The 16,070-nt window shown below is 46.9% G+C and overlaps 1 protein-coding gene across 2 annotated transcripts in view; it reads right to left on the bottom strand.

Annotated features, from left to right (window-relative positions):
- The window catches only part of LOC140428016 (uncharacterized), a 147,684-nt gene that overhangs the window by 88,845 nt on the left and 42,769 nt on the right, over nt 1-16,070 (bottom strand). For both annotated transcript variants that reach the window (XM_072513965.1, XM_072513966.1), the window contains one exon: nt 9,760-9,939. In XM_072513965.1, coding sequence (XP_072370066.1) covers nt 9,760-9,939 — 180 coding nt within the window. The remainder of the gene's footprint in view (nt 1-9,759; nt 9,940-16,070) is intronic.

Here is a 16,070-nt window from a genome sequence, read left to right as displayed (position 1 = left end):
GAGGTGCTGGCGCCGATGTTATTGGCAATCGAAGGGCTAAAAGAAACGCAAAAGGCCCAGGCGATAGAGCTCCGTGGGGTGAAGGCGAAGGCATCTGAGAACGAGGATGAGATTCTGGGCCTAGCGGTAAAAATGGAGACGCACGAGGCGCTACATAAGAGGTGTATCGAAAGGCTCGAAGTCCTGGAGAACAGCTCGAGGAGAAAGAACCTCCGGATTCTGGGTCTCCCCGAGGGAGTGGAGGGAGCTGACGTTGGGGCTTATGTGAGCACGATGCTCCATTCGCTATTGGGAGCTGAGGCCCCCTCGGGCCCCCTGGAGGTGGAAGGGGCTCACCGGGTCCTTGTGAGGAGACCAAAGGCTGGAGAACCACCAAGGGCGATAGTGGTGAGATTTCACCGCTTCACCGACAGAGAGGCCGTTTTGAGCTGGGCCAAGAAGGTACGGAGTAGCAGGTGGGAGAATGCGGTGATACGAGTGTATCAGGACTGGAGCGCGGAGGTGGTGAGAAGGAGGGCGAGCTTTAATCGGGCCAAGGCGGTGCTTCACAAGAAGAAAATAAAGTTTGGGATGCTGCAGCCGGCGCGATTGTGGGTCACGCACCAAGGCAAACATTACTACTTTGAAACGTCAGATGAGGCATGGACCTTCATCCAAGAAGAGAAATTGGACCAGAACGGAGGGACTGATGCTGTGGGGGAGATGACGATGTTGATGTACAGAAATGTAAATTGGGGAATGGGAGGTTCACAGTATCGGGACGATAGACGGGGGTTTTTCTCTTCTTGACGGGGGGACACTGAGAAATGTGGGCGCCGGTGGAAAAAGGGACTGAGGGGGGGGATGGGGAATGGAGGAGTTGCGCCATGGGGGGGCGGGGCCGATCCAGGAAAGCGTGGGTTTTTTCCCACGCTAGGAAGATGATGGCGGGAAGATAGGCGCAAGAAGGAGGAGAGTTCCACACACGGGGGGCGTCAAGGAGAGAGCGAGGGAAGCCGGGGTCAGTTGGAGTCAGCTGACTTTCGGAAGTATCATGGGGGAGTAACCATGCTAGATGGGGATCTAGCGGGGGGGGTCAACTGGGTTGCTGCTGCTGGGAGCTAGAGGGAGCTGGCAAGGGAAGAGGTGGTCGGGACGGGAGTGCGCCGCCTGGGGGACGGTTGGGTGCACGGCACCTGGACGGGGGACTGGCCGAGAATAGGGGATGGCTAATCGGCGGGGTGGGGGGTGGGGGGGGGCCCAATCCGGCTGACCACGTGGAATGTGAGAGACCTAAATGGGCCGATTAAGAGGGCCCAAGTGTTCGCGCACTTAAAAGGACTGAAGGCAGACGTGGTCATGCTTCAGGAGACACACTGAAGGTGGCGGATCAGGTTAGGTTAAGGAAAGGATGGGTGGGACAGGTGTTCCACTCAGGGGTGCACGCGAGAAATAGAGGGGTGGTGATATTGGTGGGGAAACGGGTGTCGTTCGAGACTAGGAATATAGTGGTGGACAACGGTGGTAGATATGTGATGGTGAGTGGTAGATTGCAGGGAAAGGAGGTCGTGCTGGTTAATGTATATGTCCCGAACTGGGACGACGCGGGATTTATGAAGCGGATGCTGGAACGTATCCCGGACCTGGAGGTGGGAAGCCTGGTAATGGGGGGGGATTTCAATACTGTGCTGGATCCATGGTTAGATCGGTCTAGATCCATGACCGGAAGAAGGCCGGCAGCGGCCAAGGTGCTCAGGGGGTTCATGGAGCAAATGGGGGGAGTGGATCCGTGGAGATTTGCCAGGCCATTGGCCAAAGAGTTCTCCTTTTTCTCCCATGTCCATAAGGTATACTCCCAGATAAATTTCTTTGTTTTGAGCAGGGCACTGCTTTCGAGGGTGGCAGGAACGGAGTATTCGGCCATAGCCGTTTCAGACCATGCCCCGCACTGGGTGGATCTGGAACTAGGAGAGGAGAGGGAACAGCGCCCACTCTGGCGACTGGATGTGGGACTATTGGCGGATGAGGGGGTCTGTGGAAGGGTGCGGGGATGTATTAAGAGGTACCTGGAGGCCAATGATGACGGTGAGATCCAGGTGGGGGTAGTATGGGAAGCGCTGAAGGCGGTGGTTAGGGGAGAGTTGATCTCCATTAGGGCTTACAAGGAGAAAAAAGAGGGCAAAGAAAGGGAGAGATTAGTGGGGGAGATTTTGAGTGTGGATAAAAGATATGCGGAGGCCCCGGATGAAGGACTATATAGAGAGAGGCGAAGACTTCAGACGGAGTTTGACCTGCTGACCACAGGTAGGGCAGAGGCACAGTGGAGGAAGGCACAGGGGATGAGATACGAATATGGGGAAAAGGCGAGCCGGCTGCTGGCCCACCAACTTCGTAAGAGGATAGCGGCGAGGGAAATAGGGGGAGTCAGGGATGAAACGGGAACTACGGAACGGAGAGCAGGGAAGGTAAATGAGGTGTTTAAGACCTTTTATGGGAGGCTATATAGGTCCCAACCCCCGGAGGGAAAAGAGGGGATGCAACAGTTTCTGGACCAACTAAGGTTCCCAAGGGTGGAGGAGCAGGAGGTGGCAGGTCTGGGGGCACCAATTGGGGTGGAAGAGGTGACTAAAGGGCTGGGGAACATGCAAGCAGGGAAGACCCCGGGACCTGACGGGTTCCCGGTGGAATTTAACAGGAAATATGTGGACTTGTTGGCCCCGCTGCTGGCGAGAACCTTTAACGAGGCCAGAGAAGGGGGGACCCTACCCCCGACAATGTCGGAGGCGACGATATCACTAACCCTGAAGCAGGATAAAGATCCGCTGCAATGCGGGTCATATAGGCCTATCTCGCTCCTGAATGTAGACGCCAAGTTGCTAGCAAAAGTGCTAGCGACGAGGATCGAGGATTGTGTCCCGGGGGTGGTGCATGAAGACCAGACAGGGTTTGTAAAGGGGAGACAACCGAATGTCAATGTGCGACGGCTGTTGGGGGTGATAATGGTGCCCCCAGCGGAGGGGGAGGCAGAGATAGTGGTAGCGATGGATGCAGAGAAGGCATTCGATAGGGTAGAGTGGGAGTATTTATGGGAGGTGTTGAGGAGGTTTGGGTTCAGGGAGGGGTTTGTCAGTTGGGTCAAACTCCTCTATGGGGCCCCAGTGGCAAGTGTAGTCACAAATCGGCAGAGATCGGAGTATTTTCGGTTACATAGGGGAACAAGGCAGGGGTGCCCCCTGTCCCCATTACTGTTCGCACTGGCAATTGAACCACTGGCCATAGCGTTGAGAGACTCTAGGAAATGGAGGGGGGTGGTTCGAGGGGGAGAGGAACATCGAGTGTCGCTCTACGCAGATGACCTACTGCTGTATGTGGCGGATCCTGTGGAGGGGATGACAGAGGTTACGCAGATATTGAGGGAGTTTGGAGATTTTTCGGGATATAGGCTTAATATGGGGAAGAGTGAGCTTTTCGTAGTACACCCCAGGGATCAGGGAAGAGGGATAGATGCCCTGCCGTTAAGGAGAGTAGAAGGAGCTTCCGATATTTGGGGATTCAGGTAGCCAAGAGCTGCAGAACTCTACACAAACTCAATCTGACGCGGCTGGTGGAGCAGATGGAGGAGGATTTCAAGAGGTGGGATATGCTGCCGCTCTCACTGGCGGGCAGAGTGCAGGCGGTAAAGATGATGATCCTCCCAAGGTTTCTTTTTGTGTTTCAATGTCTCCCCATTTTGATCACTAAGGCCTTTTTCAAGAAAACAGATAGGAGTGTTATGAGTTTCGTGTGGGCAGGGAAGACCCCGAGGGTAAGGAGGGGGTTCCTGCAGCGCAGCAGGGACAGAGGGGGACTGGCGTTGCCGAAACTGGACGACTATTACTGGGCCGCCAATGTGGCGATGGTTTACAAGTGGATGAGGGAGGGAGAGGGGGTGGCGTGGAAGAGGCTGGAGATGGCGTCCTGTAAAGGAACGAGCCTAAAGGCGCTGGTGACGGCACCGCTACCACTTTCCCCGAAAAGGTACACCACGAACCCAGTGGTGGTGGCAACCTTAAGGATCTGGGGGCAATGGAGGTGACATAGGGGGGTGACGGGTGCCTCGGTGTGGTCCCCGATCAGGAATAACCATAGGTTTGTCCCAGGAAGGATGGACGGAGGGTTCCAGAGCTGGCATCGGGCAGGAATTAGGAGATTAAGAGACTTGTTTATTAAGTATGAGTTGTCCCCGGGGAATATATTTAGATATATGCAAGTGAGGGCGTTTACGAGACAACAGGTGAGGGAATTTCCGCTGCTCCCGACACAGGAGATCCAGGATAGAGTGATTTCGGGGGTATGGGTCGGGGAGGGCAAAGTGTCCGAAATATATCAGGAGATGAGAGACGAGGGGGAGGCGCTGATAGAGGAGCTGAAAGGAAAATGGGAAGAAGAGCTGGGGGAGGAGATTGAGGAGGGGCTGTGGGCTGATGCCCTAAGTAGGGTAAATGCCTCTTCCTCGTGTGCCAGGCTTAGCCTGATACAATTCAAGGTTCTACTCAGAGTACACATGACAGGAGCAAGACTGAGCAGGTTCTTCGGAGTGGAGGACAGCTGCGGGAGGTGCTTGGGAACCACACACCTATGTTCTGGTCGTGCCCGGCACTGGATGAGTACTGGAGGGGAGTGGCAAGAGTGATTTCAAAGGTGGTGAAGGTCCGGGTCAAGCCAGGCTGGAGGTTAGCTATATTTGGGGTAGCGGAAGAGCCGGGAGTGCAGGAGGCGAAAGAGGCCGATATTCTGGCCTTTGCGTCCCTGGTAGCCCGGCGAAGGATCTTATTTATGTGGAAGGAAGCGAAACCCCCCCGGTGTGGAGGCCTGGATAAACGACATGGCAGGGTTCATAAAACTGGAACGGATGAAGTTTGCGTTGAGACGATCGGTTCAGGGGTTCTCCAGGCGGTGGCAACCGTTCCTTGACTATCTCGCGGAACGTTAAGGGAAAATAGATCGTCAGCAGCCGCAGCCCAGAGGGGGGGAGAGGGGGGGGGGTAGGGAAGGGGGGGGGAGCACTATTTCTTGTTACTTTGCTAGTTCACTATTTTATTTAAATAATGTTACTTATCAGTTATTGTGTTATCTCTTATATTGATTTGTAAAGTGGAAAAATTGTGTTTGAAAACTTTAATAAAATATATTTAAAAAAAAAGAAGTTCAGGGGTATGGAAAGGGATTTGGTGGGTGGGGGTAGAGCATAGGGTGTCCTTATATGCGGATGATTTGCTGTTATATGTGTCAGAACTGAACGTGTCAATAGGGGGAATATTGGAGCTGCTTTGGGTGTTTGGGTCTTTCTCGGGGTACAAACTAAATCTAGACAACAGTGAATATTTTGTGATGTCTCGGCCGGGGGTGGGGGCAGGGGTGGGGGGGCTCCCCGAACAGGCGCCGGAATGTGGCGACTAGGGGCTTTTCGCAGTAACTTCATTTGAAGCCTACTTGTGACAATAAGCGATTTTCATTTCATTTCATTCCATAGGGCAGGGACTCACTTTAGGTACCTCGGGGTGCAGGTTACTCGGGATTTGGAGGGGCTCCGTAGGTACAACATTTCTAGTTTGCTGGGGAGGTTGAAAGCTGATTTGGGAAGGTGGGATGGTCTCCCTCCATCACTGGCGGGTTGGGTACAGGCGGTTAAAATGAATGTGTTGCCGCGATTCCTGTTTATTTTCCAATGCCTGCCGAACTTCCTGCCAAAGGCATTTTTTAGAGAGATTGGAGGAATGATTACCTCGTTCATATGGGGAAGGAAGGTGGCTAGAGTTAGAAAGGTGCTGCTACAGACGGGAAGGGGGGTTGGGTCTTCCGAACCTTATGTATTATTACTGGGCGGCGAGTGTTGTGAAGGTGCGGACTTGGGTCAGAGGGGTTGATTCCCAGTGGGTCAGAATGGAGGAGAGTTTGTGTAGGGGGTTGGGATTGAAGGCAGTAGCGACAGCGCCGCTCCCGACGGCACCGGGGAAATACTCAGGATGGTAATAGAATCGTTGAGAATTTGGAGGCAGTTTCGCCAGCACTCCAGGTTGGGGGCAAGGTCAAGGAAATGCCGATTCGGGAGAATCACAGATTTGAGCCAGGGAAGTGGGATGGAAATTTTCAGAGATGGAAAGAGAAGGGAGTTCGGGCACTAAAGGATTTGTTTTCAGGGGGTCGGTTTGCAGGATTGAAGGAGCTGGGAGCGAAGTACGGGCTGGAGCAGGGGAAATGTTTACATACATGCAGGTTTGAGACTTTGCCAAGAAGGAGATACAGAGATTCCCAGTGGAGCCGGCCTCCACATTGCTGGAGGAGGTACTGACGACAGGGATCTGGAGAAGGGGGTAGTGTCGGTGGTTTACGGGGTTATTTTTGAAGAGGAGAAGGCACCGTTGGAAGGGATCAAAGCAAAGTGGGAGAAAGAGTTGGGAGCGGGCATGGAGGAGGGGTTCCGATGTGAGGTGCGCCGGAGAGTGAATGCCTCCACCTCGTGCACGAGGTTGGGGCAGATACAGCTGAAGGTAGTATATAGAGCACACCTCACAAGGGCGAGGATGAGCCGGCTCTTTGAGGGGGTAGAAGATGTGTGTGAATGTTGAGGGGGGAGGGGGGCACAAACCACGTTCATATGTTTTGGCCCTGTCCAAAGCTGGAGGATTAATGGAAGGAGGTGTTTAGGGCAATCTCTAAAGTAATGCACATGAAACTGGACCCGGGTCCTAGGGAGGCCATATTCGGGGTGTCGGAGTAGCTGGGGTTGGAAATGGGCGCGGGGGCAGATGTAGCCTTCGCCTCGTTGATCGCCTGTCGGTGTATCCTGTTGGGGTGGAGGTCAACCTCTTCACCCTGTGCCCTGGCGTGGCAGGGGGACCTGGTGGAATTCTTGAGAAAGTGAAGTTTGAACTGAGAGGAAGGATGGACTGGTTCTACAATTCATGGACGTTATTCATTATGCACTTTCAAGAATTGGATGACATCAAACATTAGCAGGGGGTTGGGGGGGGGGGAGTGCGGGGGACGACGACTGTGTATGTTGATGGTGACTGTGGGTGATGTTTATTTGATGTTTGTGTTGACATTTGGGTTATTGTTTAGGGGTTGGTGGGAGGATGGGATTGTTGTTGATAAGGGGATTAACATTGTATGTGTTACCGTTGATTGTTGGTGGGTGTAAATTTTGAAGAAAAGGTGAAAAAGGAGAATCAAAAATATATTTTTTAAAAGTGGACCAATTAACGTTGAATAGCATTCCCGGCCTCGCTGGGCAGGGCGCTGGGAAGTTTGTGGCAGTTCCTGCTTGCTACCACACTTAGAAATCTTTCCGGAGAATCACGTCCTAAGTGTCGTTAGGTAGTGGTGAAGAACTCGCCACGTCTATTACAGGCTGGAGACCACTGGCAATTTTCAAATTGAGATACTGTATGACAGCCGGCAGGAAACTCCCAGCAAAACCCACCACAAATGATATTTCAAAGCTTTTCCATTAAATTACGCCCATCATGTGTACTTTTTGTCTTCATATTTAAGGAAGGGTATTCTTGAAATGGAGCCATACAGTAAAGGATCACTGGATTGGTCCCTGGGATGAGAGTGTTGTCCTCTGATGAGAGACTGGGTAAATTGAGTCCATAGTCTCTGGTGGAGGCATCTAGAACTTGGAGCACAGACTCAGAATAAGGGGTCGATCATTTAGAACTGAGATAAGGAGAAATTTCTTCACTGAGTGGGTTGTGAGGCAAGAATTGACCGTGGTAATTTGATACACACCTTAGCATATGTCCTCCAGAGGCACTAATTGTGTTATAGTGGTGTTATGTGAACGCTCAAACAATCCAGGAGGCTTTTCAATAGTAGGATTAGCAATAGTCTACAAAAATAAAAGTTAAGGAACACTAGCCAGATAGGCATTGGTGATTTGAATCTCTGAATTATAGTCAGGGTCCTAGGTGTGTCATACAGTATCTCAATTTGAAAATTGCCAGTGGTCTCCAGCCTGTAATAGACATGGCACTTTAACCTCTCATCTCAGGCCCTTACCCAAGATGATTCCTGTGATTCAACCACTCGCTGGATTAATGCTCTGACCTTGAGGGCAGCAATACTTTTCTTAATTATCTTTACTTCTCTTTCTGATCATTGATAAGGTCTAATTAAGAGCGCACAATGCAAACCTCTGTTTTGATTCAAATAATATTTCCAACTGCATTATCCCTAAGCGCTCAAATACAACGAGCCTTTTATGTTGTATAGTAATTCTTTGTCACTGGTGTAGCACAGCCAATTAACTCTCTTTAGTTGATGCTGTAATGCTATCAGGTGGGTGCTGTGTCCTTTCAGTTGTACAACAATTATAACTGGAAATTAATACAAGGCTGTTTTGTAATTTCAAACCTATTCCCAAAGTATTGAAAAAATATGCAAACTGTAGTTTGCTTCTTTTTGGCCTCTCCTCAAGTTGTTTTAAATCACTCACAGTTATTTGCGAATTAACTTCTTGGCTATAGAATATGAGCCAACTACTAATTGAGCATTGGCGTTTGAGAGGTTTGCAAACAGCACTCGTTCTTATCCGTTTAGTCAGAGTAGTACAATTATACCTGGAGTACAGTTATTCCACAATGACACAGATGATCTGCGATGCAATGATTTCAGTAATTCAATTTACTGTCTGATATGCAGGAGTTTTTTCAACCTTATGTCTTCCTGGTTGCTCCTCATGACTGACTCCTGTTAGCTGATATTTTCCCTTTTTGTATCACCCAATTTATTGCATTGTCATCAGCTGACCCTTCCTTCCACCGTTTAATTTCCCAAATGCTATCCTCTCAACTCAAAAACACTGGTAAACATGATTCCGTGCTTCCTTATTCCTCTTTTGACCTACCGTACTTATCTCTATTACAGGTCACTCTCTGTGGAGCCGGAGGAAAGTCCTGTCCTGGAGAATTGGGGTTTGAGTCGGGGACAGATGGCAATGCCAACAGGCCAGCAGTGGAGCAGGTTGTATTTGTGGGCCCCGGAGGAGCCTTCCTGCTGATTCCCCTAAAATGCTTTGAGCCCCAATAGTCCCTGTTCATTTAAAGTGTTGATGTAAGCCTACTTGTGACACTAATAAAGATTATTATTATTAAGCCACTCAATGTTGATATAAATGGGCAGAGCATGTGTGGTGCGTACTCACCAATCATTTCGCTTGGTATTTTATGTGGGTCACAGGAACAAATTGGTACAATAAAAGTAGTTTTGTCTGGGTCAAACAGGTGGCTTCTCTGGTCACCAACATAAAGGTTCTTATCAAAATGGCAGCAACTGGAAGGCTAGCATAAGCCAGGCTATAAGTGATCCAGCAGTCACAATGGTATGTCAATTACATTTAATTATATCCAGAGGAGGACATCAATTGAGGTTTCACTTAAGAACGTATAAAGAGACACTTAGTGAAACTGTGTGTGGTTGAGTTAGGAGGTGTGTGCTTATAATGTTTAACTCTGCAAATAAATAAGATTGAATAAAGATTGTCTCCAGTATTATCCTTCACCAACTGGCCTTCTGAAATAGAATACCACATAATATCAAACAGCCACAGTGAAGGCACATCTTGATACATTTATTTCTCCTGCATTTCTTTAACTCTGATATATAAAGAAAATGTAGAAAGATGTGCTTTCCAATTTTTCTTTGAAACTTGTATCTTCTTCACATGTATGAAATCCTTATTTAAGCATCTGTGCATTCATGAATAGCGAGAGAAATTGATAACAGAAAAGCTACCTCCTTCTGAAGTCTTTTATTTGTTGACATTACTAAACACTGTTCTTCCAATAGTTGGTTGTTGGTGAGCTGAAGTTTCTTCAGTTCTTTGTTGAGCTGATTGAGATCCTCATCTTTTTCAGCCAAGAGTGCTCTCAGTAGAGCCACGTGGCTGTCTTGGGTTACACCCATTTCTGTAGCCTGAAAGTAAAATAAAAATGTATTTATTTCTGCTAAAATAAATCTATTTTTTTCAATGTTGACAATTATGGGCAATGTATCCAAAAATTGTAGTATCCCAATTTTTTCAGTTCAATTTAACTTCAATATTTGGCAACAATGGTCTCCTGAATCAGAAGATTGTAGATTCAAGCCCCACCGGAAATCCAAGCTGATAGTTCAGTGAGATACTGAGGGAATGTTGAATGATAGAATGAGGCATTTGACAAAGATTTTGTTTGCCTTTCAGATCATTGAAATCTTTGGGATTAAAGGGAAAGTGTTAGGAAGGACACAAAAGAGGAAATGGGGATAATGGTGAACAGTTGTTTATTTTGGACTGGGAGGAAGGTGTCTCGTGATGTCCTCATAGAGTTGGCACTGGACCAGCTGCTTTATATCAATAATCAAGATTTGGTTGTGCGGGCATAGTTTTAAAATTTGTAGGTGGCACAAGTGCTTGTTAGGTGAATTCGACATTAGACTTTCTGAATTCTCCCTATGTGTACCCAAACATGCGTCGGAGTGTGGCGACTAGGGGATTATCACAGTAACTTCATTGCAGTGTAAGTGTAAGCCTACTTGTGACAATAATAAAATTTATTATTACTACTTGGCAATATTGTGAATTATGAGGGTCTTGATAGACTGCAAAAGAACATAGACAGGCTAGTAGAATGGATAAACATATGACAAGTGAAATTTAATACAGAGAAGTGTGAAGTGATACATTTTGGTAGGAAGGAAAAGGAGAGGCAATATAAAATAAAGGATACAACTAAAAAGAGGGTGCAGGATCATGGCGACAGGGGGGATGTATGTGCACAAATTGTTGAAGGTGGCAGGGGAGGTGGAGGAATATCGGAATATAGGATTAGGAGCAGAAGTGGGCAATTCAGCCCTTCGGGCCTGCTCCGCCATTCAATCAGATCATGGCTGATCACTTCCTGGTCTCAAATCCACCTCCCTGCCTGTTCCCCATATCCCTTTAACCATTTTAAAAAAAATCAGAAAGATATGCATCTCCTTCTTGAAATCATTTAATGATTCCGACTCTATTGCACGATGGGGCAGCGAGTTCCACAAATTCACACCACCCTCTGCGAGAGTAGAATACCACATACATCTCACCTCAGTTTTAAATCTACCATCTGTTAACCTATATCTGTGACCTCTTGTTCTAGATTTGCCCACAAGGGGAAGCATTTGGCCTACGTTTTACTTTATCAATCCCTCTTAGTATTTCATATCCTCGATCAGATCCCCTCTCATTCTTCTAAACTCCAGCGAGTATAAGCCCAAATTGTTTAATCTCTCCACAGACATCAACTCTTTCACCCCTGGAATCAATCTGGTGAACCTCCTCTGAACTACCTCCAATGCCACCACATACTTCCTCAAATAAGAAGACAAAAACTGGATACAGTATTCCAGATGTGGTCTCATCAGTACGCTATACAATTGCAACATTTCTCTACTTTCATACTCCAATCCTTTTGCAATAAACATAAAATTCCATTTGCCATTTTTATTTGATGTTGTACCTGCATACCGGTTCATGAACAAAGGCACCAAAATCCCACTGCCCAGAAGCATCTTAAATATGCTTTCCATCTCGCTAATAATTTGCATTTCTATTTTCTCAGCCAAAATGGATAACCTCATACTTATCCACATTAAACTCCATCTGTCAAAATTTTGACCCATTCTAGCCTATCTATATTAGTCTGTAAACTCATTGGGCTGGATTTTCCGCCGGCGGGATGCTCCGTTTTGCCAGCAGCCCGGGGATTTCCCGACTGCGTGGGGCTGCCCCACAATGGGAAACCCCATTGACCAGCCGGTGTAATGGAGCATCCCGCCAGCATACTGAAACAGAAATGTGGAGCGGCAGGGCAAAGAATCCAGCCCATAATCTCCTCTTCACTGCCTGCTTTCCCATCTATTTTAGTTTCATCCACAAATTTTGCTATGTGTCACTCTGTCCCTGCTCGCAGATCATTTATATAGATTGTAATCAGTTGAGGTACGAAGACTGACCTCTGCGACACCCCACTAATTACAGTTTGCCAGCCAGAGAAGGACCCATTTATCCCGACACTCTGCTTTCTGTAAGTCAGCCAATCCTCGATCCAATCTAGTACTCTACCCCAATCCCCTATGATCTCATCTTCTGGATCAGTCTTTTATGCGGCAACTTGGCAAACGTCTTCTGAAAGTCTAGATATACCACATCCACAGGTTCCTATTATCCACCTTGCTGGATACATCCTTAAAGAACTCAAGCAAGTTTGTCAAGCATGACTTACCCTTCACAAAACCATGCTGATAATGGTGGATTTAGCTTTGTCTTTCTAAATGAGCAGTCATCTCCTCCTTGATTGATTCCAGCAACACCCCCACCACAGAGTTCAAGCTAACCGGTCTATAGTTTCCTAGTTTCTCTCTCCCTTTTAGAATAGGGGCATCACATTAGCATGTTTCCAATCCACTGGGACCTTTCCAGAATCTAGGGAATTTTGAAATATCAAAACCAAAGCATCCATTATCTCTGCTGACCACCCACCGTAGGGTGCAGGCCATCAGGTCCCGGAGACTTATCTGCCTTTAATCCCATTAGTTTATTCAATACCTTCTCCCTAGTGATAGTTATTGCACCAGGTTTCTCTGCATTAATTGCAGTTTTTGGAAAGATTTTATTATTCTCTACCGTGAAGACAGAGGCAACATACTGGTTCAGTGCCTCCGCCATCTCTGTGTTCCCCATTATTTCCTCACCAGTATCGCCTTCTAAAGGGCCAACATTTACTTTAGCTTTTCCCTTCCTCTTTATATACCTATTGAAGCTTCTGGTATCAGCGTTTATGTTTTCTGCTAGTTTCCTTTTGTAGTTCATCTTGGTTCTTTTGATTTTATTTTTAGTAGCCCTTTGCTGAACCTTAAAGTACTCTCAATCCTCCAGCTTACTATTAACTTTTGCAGTATGGTATGCCCTAGTTTTTGCCTTCATTGTTTAGACATGGAATGGTTTTCTCCCTTTTACAATTCCTCTTCCTCTCAGGAATATACTTTAATTGACGGGCATTTAATATCTCCCTGAACATCCGCCATTGTTCCTCAACTGTCCTATCATCAATTATCTGTTCCCAGTCTACTTGGGCCAACTCTTCCTCAGGCCTTTATAATTACCTCTGTCCAACGCTAAAACTCTAGTATAGTACTCTGTCCTCTCTCACTTAATCTGAATTTGTAATTCTAGCATGCTGTGATCACTCCTTCCAAGAGGATCCTTAATGACAAGACTATTTATCAAACCTTCTTCGTTACATAATACTAAAATCTTAAATAGCCTGCTTGGCTCCATACATGTTGCTCTAAGAAACAATCTCCCTCGACGCTACCCTTGCCAGTTTGATTAATCCAGTCAATATACATTTTGAAATCACCCATGCTTACCATTGTGCAGGGCAGCACGGTGGCACAGTGATTAGCATTGCTGCCTCAAGGCGCCGAGGTCCCAGGTTCGATCCTGGCTCTGGGTCACTGTCCGTGTGGAGTTTGCACATTCTCCCCGTGTTTGCATGGGTTTTTCCCCCACAACCCAAAGATGTGCAGGGTAGGTGGATTGGTCAGGCTAAATTGCCCCTTAATTGGAAAAAAAAATGAATTGGGTACTCTAAATTTTTTTTAAAAAGATTACCGTTGTGCTCTTCTCACAAGCTCTCATTATTTATTGGTTTATATTATTCCCCACTTTGGAACTATTGCTCGGAGGCCTGTAAATTACTCCTACCAAGGACTTTTTTCCCTTGTTTTTTATTTCCACCCAGACCGATTCAACATTTTGGCCCTTAGTGGCGATAGAATTTCTTAATACAGCCTTGATGTCATCTTTAACCAATAAAGCAACTCCACCTCCTGTTCCATCCAGCCTATCCTTTCTGAATACTGAGTACTATTGGACATTCAACTCCCAGTCTCGGTCCTCCTGCAACCACATTTCAGTAATCCCCACCAAATCATACTCATTTGCCTCTATTTGTGCTGTCAGCTTATTCCGAACACTGCGTGCATTTAGGTACAAGGTTTTTAAATATGTTCTGTTGATTTGTCTTTCCCTTGCAGGATTTTCTTGTGCACTACATTTTTCACACATTCTGACCTCCTTTATTAATCGCTGATAACACTCAGCCTCATTCCCAAATGGATTAAAAGGTATACGGGGGAAAGGGTTTAAAAGGTATATGGGGATCTGAGCTTTATGAATAGAAGCAAAGAGTGTAAAAGCAAAGAGGTTATGATGAACTTTTATAAAACTGTAGTTGAACCTCAACTGGAGTACTGTGTCAAATTCTGGGCACCACACTTGGGAGGGATGTGAAGATTTACTTGGATTGGTTCCAAGGATGAGAGAGGTCAGTTACTTGAATATATGAGAGAAGTTGGTGTTATTCTTCTGAGAGAAGGGAAAGTTGAGAGAAGATTTGATAGTCATGTCAAAATCAATGTTGATAGGTCATAGAGCCAAAATAAAGGCAAGTGGCAAAAGAACCAATGGTGACACGATGAAAAAAATATATGCCGTTTTTACCCAGCAAGAGGTTAGAATCTGGAATGCAGTACCCAAGAGTGGGTTGGAGGCAGAGATGAGGAACAGGCAGGGAGGTGGGATCTGCTGAATTGTTCACAGAACACCGACACAGACACAATGGGCAGAATGGACTCCTTTTGTGCTGTGACCATTCTATGATTCCAAAATGTAAACTCTCCCATAGCATAATTGTAAGTGCAATGGACCTCTCTCAGATTCCTGGCTAACATTTAACTCACAGTGAACACCACTGAAAGAGGTTAACTGGTCAATTGCACAATTTTGCTGGAAACATTTTCCTACACAAAAGTAGCAACAGCGGTGGGGTAAGGGAATAGCCAACCTTCCTGTTTCTACCACTGTCCCTGCTGAAAAGTACATTGATGTCAAATCGATGCTGAGTGACACTTTGCTGGGCAACATCGATTAAAGAGACATAGAACATAGAACATTACAGCGCAGTACAGGCCCTTCGGCCCTCGATGTTGCGCCGACCTGTGAAACCACTCTAAAGCCCATCTACACTATTCCCTGATTGTCCATATGTCTATCCATGACCATTTGAATGTCCTTAGTGTTGGCGAGTCCACTACTGTTGCAGGCACGGCATTCCACGCCCTTACTACTCTCTGAGTAAAGAACCTACCTCTGACATCTGTCTTATATCTATCTCCCCTCAATTTAAAGGTATGTCCCCTCGTGCTAGACATCACCATCCGAGGAAAAAGGCTCTCACTGTCTACCCTATCCAATCCTCTGATCATCTTGTATGCCTCAATTAAGTCACCTCTTAAACTTCTTCTTTCTAACGAAAACAGCCTCAAGTCCCTCAGCCTTTCCTCATAAGATCTTCCCTCCATACCAGGCAACATTCTGGTAAATCTCCTCTGCACCCTTTCCAATGCTTCCACATCCTTCCTAAAATGCGGCGACCAGAATTGCACGCAATACTCCAAATGCGGCCGCACCAGAGTGTTGTATAGCTGCAACATGACCTCATGGCTCCTAAACTCAATCCCTCTACCAATAAAAGCTAACACACCATACGCTTTCTTAACAACCCTCTCAACCTGGGTGGCAACTTTCAAGGATCTATGTACATAGACACCGAGGTCTCTCTGCTCATCCACACTGTCAAGAATCTTACCATTAGCCCAGTACTCTGTCTTCCTGTTATTGCTTCCAAAATGAATCACCTCACAATTTTCTGCATTAAACTCCATTTGCCACCTCTCAGCCCAGCGCTGCAGCTTATCTATGTCCCTCTGTAACTTGTAACATCCTTCCGCACTGTCCACAACTCCACCGACTTTAGTGTCATCTGCAAATTTACTCACCCATCCTTCTACGCCCTCCTCCAGGTCATTTATAAAAATGGTCTATTTTGCTTTTCTTTTTTCTCTCATCTCCTGTCTATCCTCAAATCAGTGATCCATCTCCACTTGCACTCACAGTTGTGCAGCACCTAACCCAACTCCCCGTTCTTCGTGTGATCTTGGATACACCACCAGCAAGTGACCTG

Source organism: Scyliorhinus torazame, chromosome 8, assembly GCF_047496885.1.
Source record: "Scyliorhinus torazame isolate Kashiwa2021f chromosome 8, sScyTor2.1, whole genome shotgun sequence".
Taxonomy (NCBI): domain Eukaryota; kingdom Metazoa; phylum Chordata; class Chondrichthyes; order Carcharhiniformes; family Scyliorhinidae; genus Scyliorhinus; species Scyliorhinus torazame.
The sequence above is the reverse complement of the archived record's forward strand: the minus strand, read 5'-3'. Positions and strand labels throughout refer to the sequence as shown.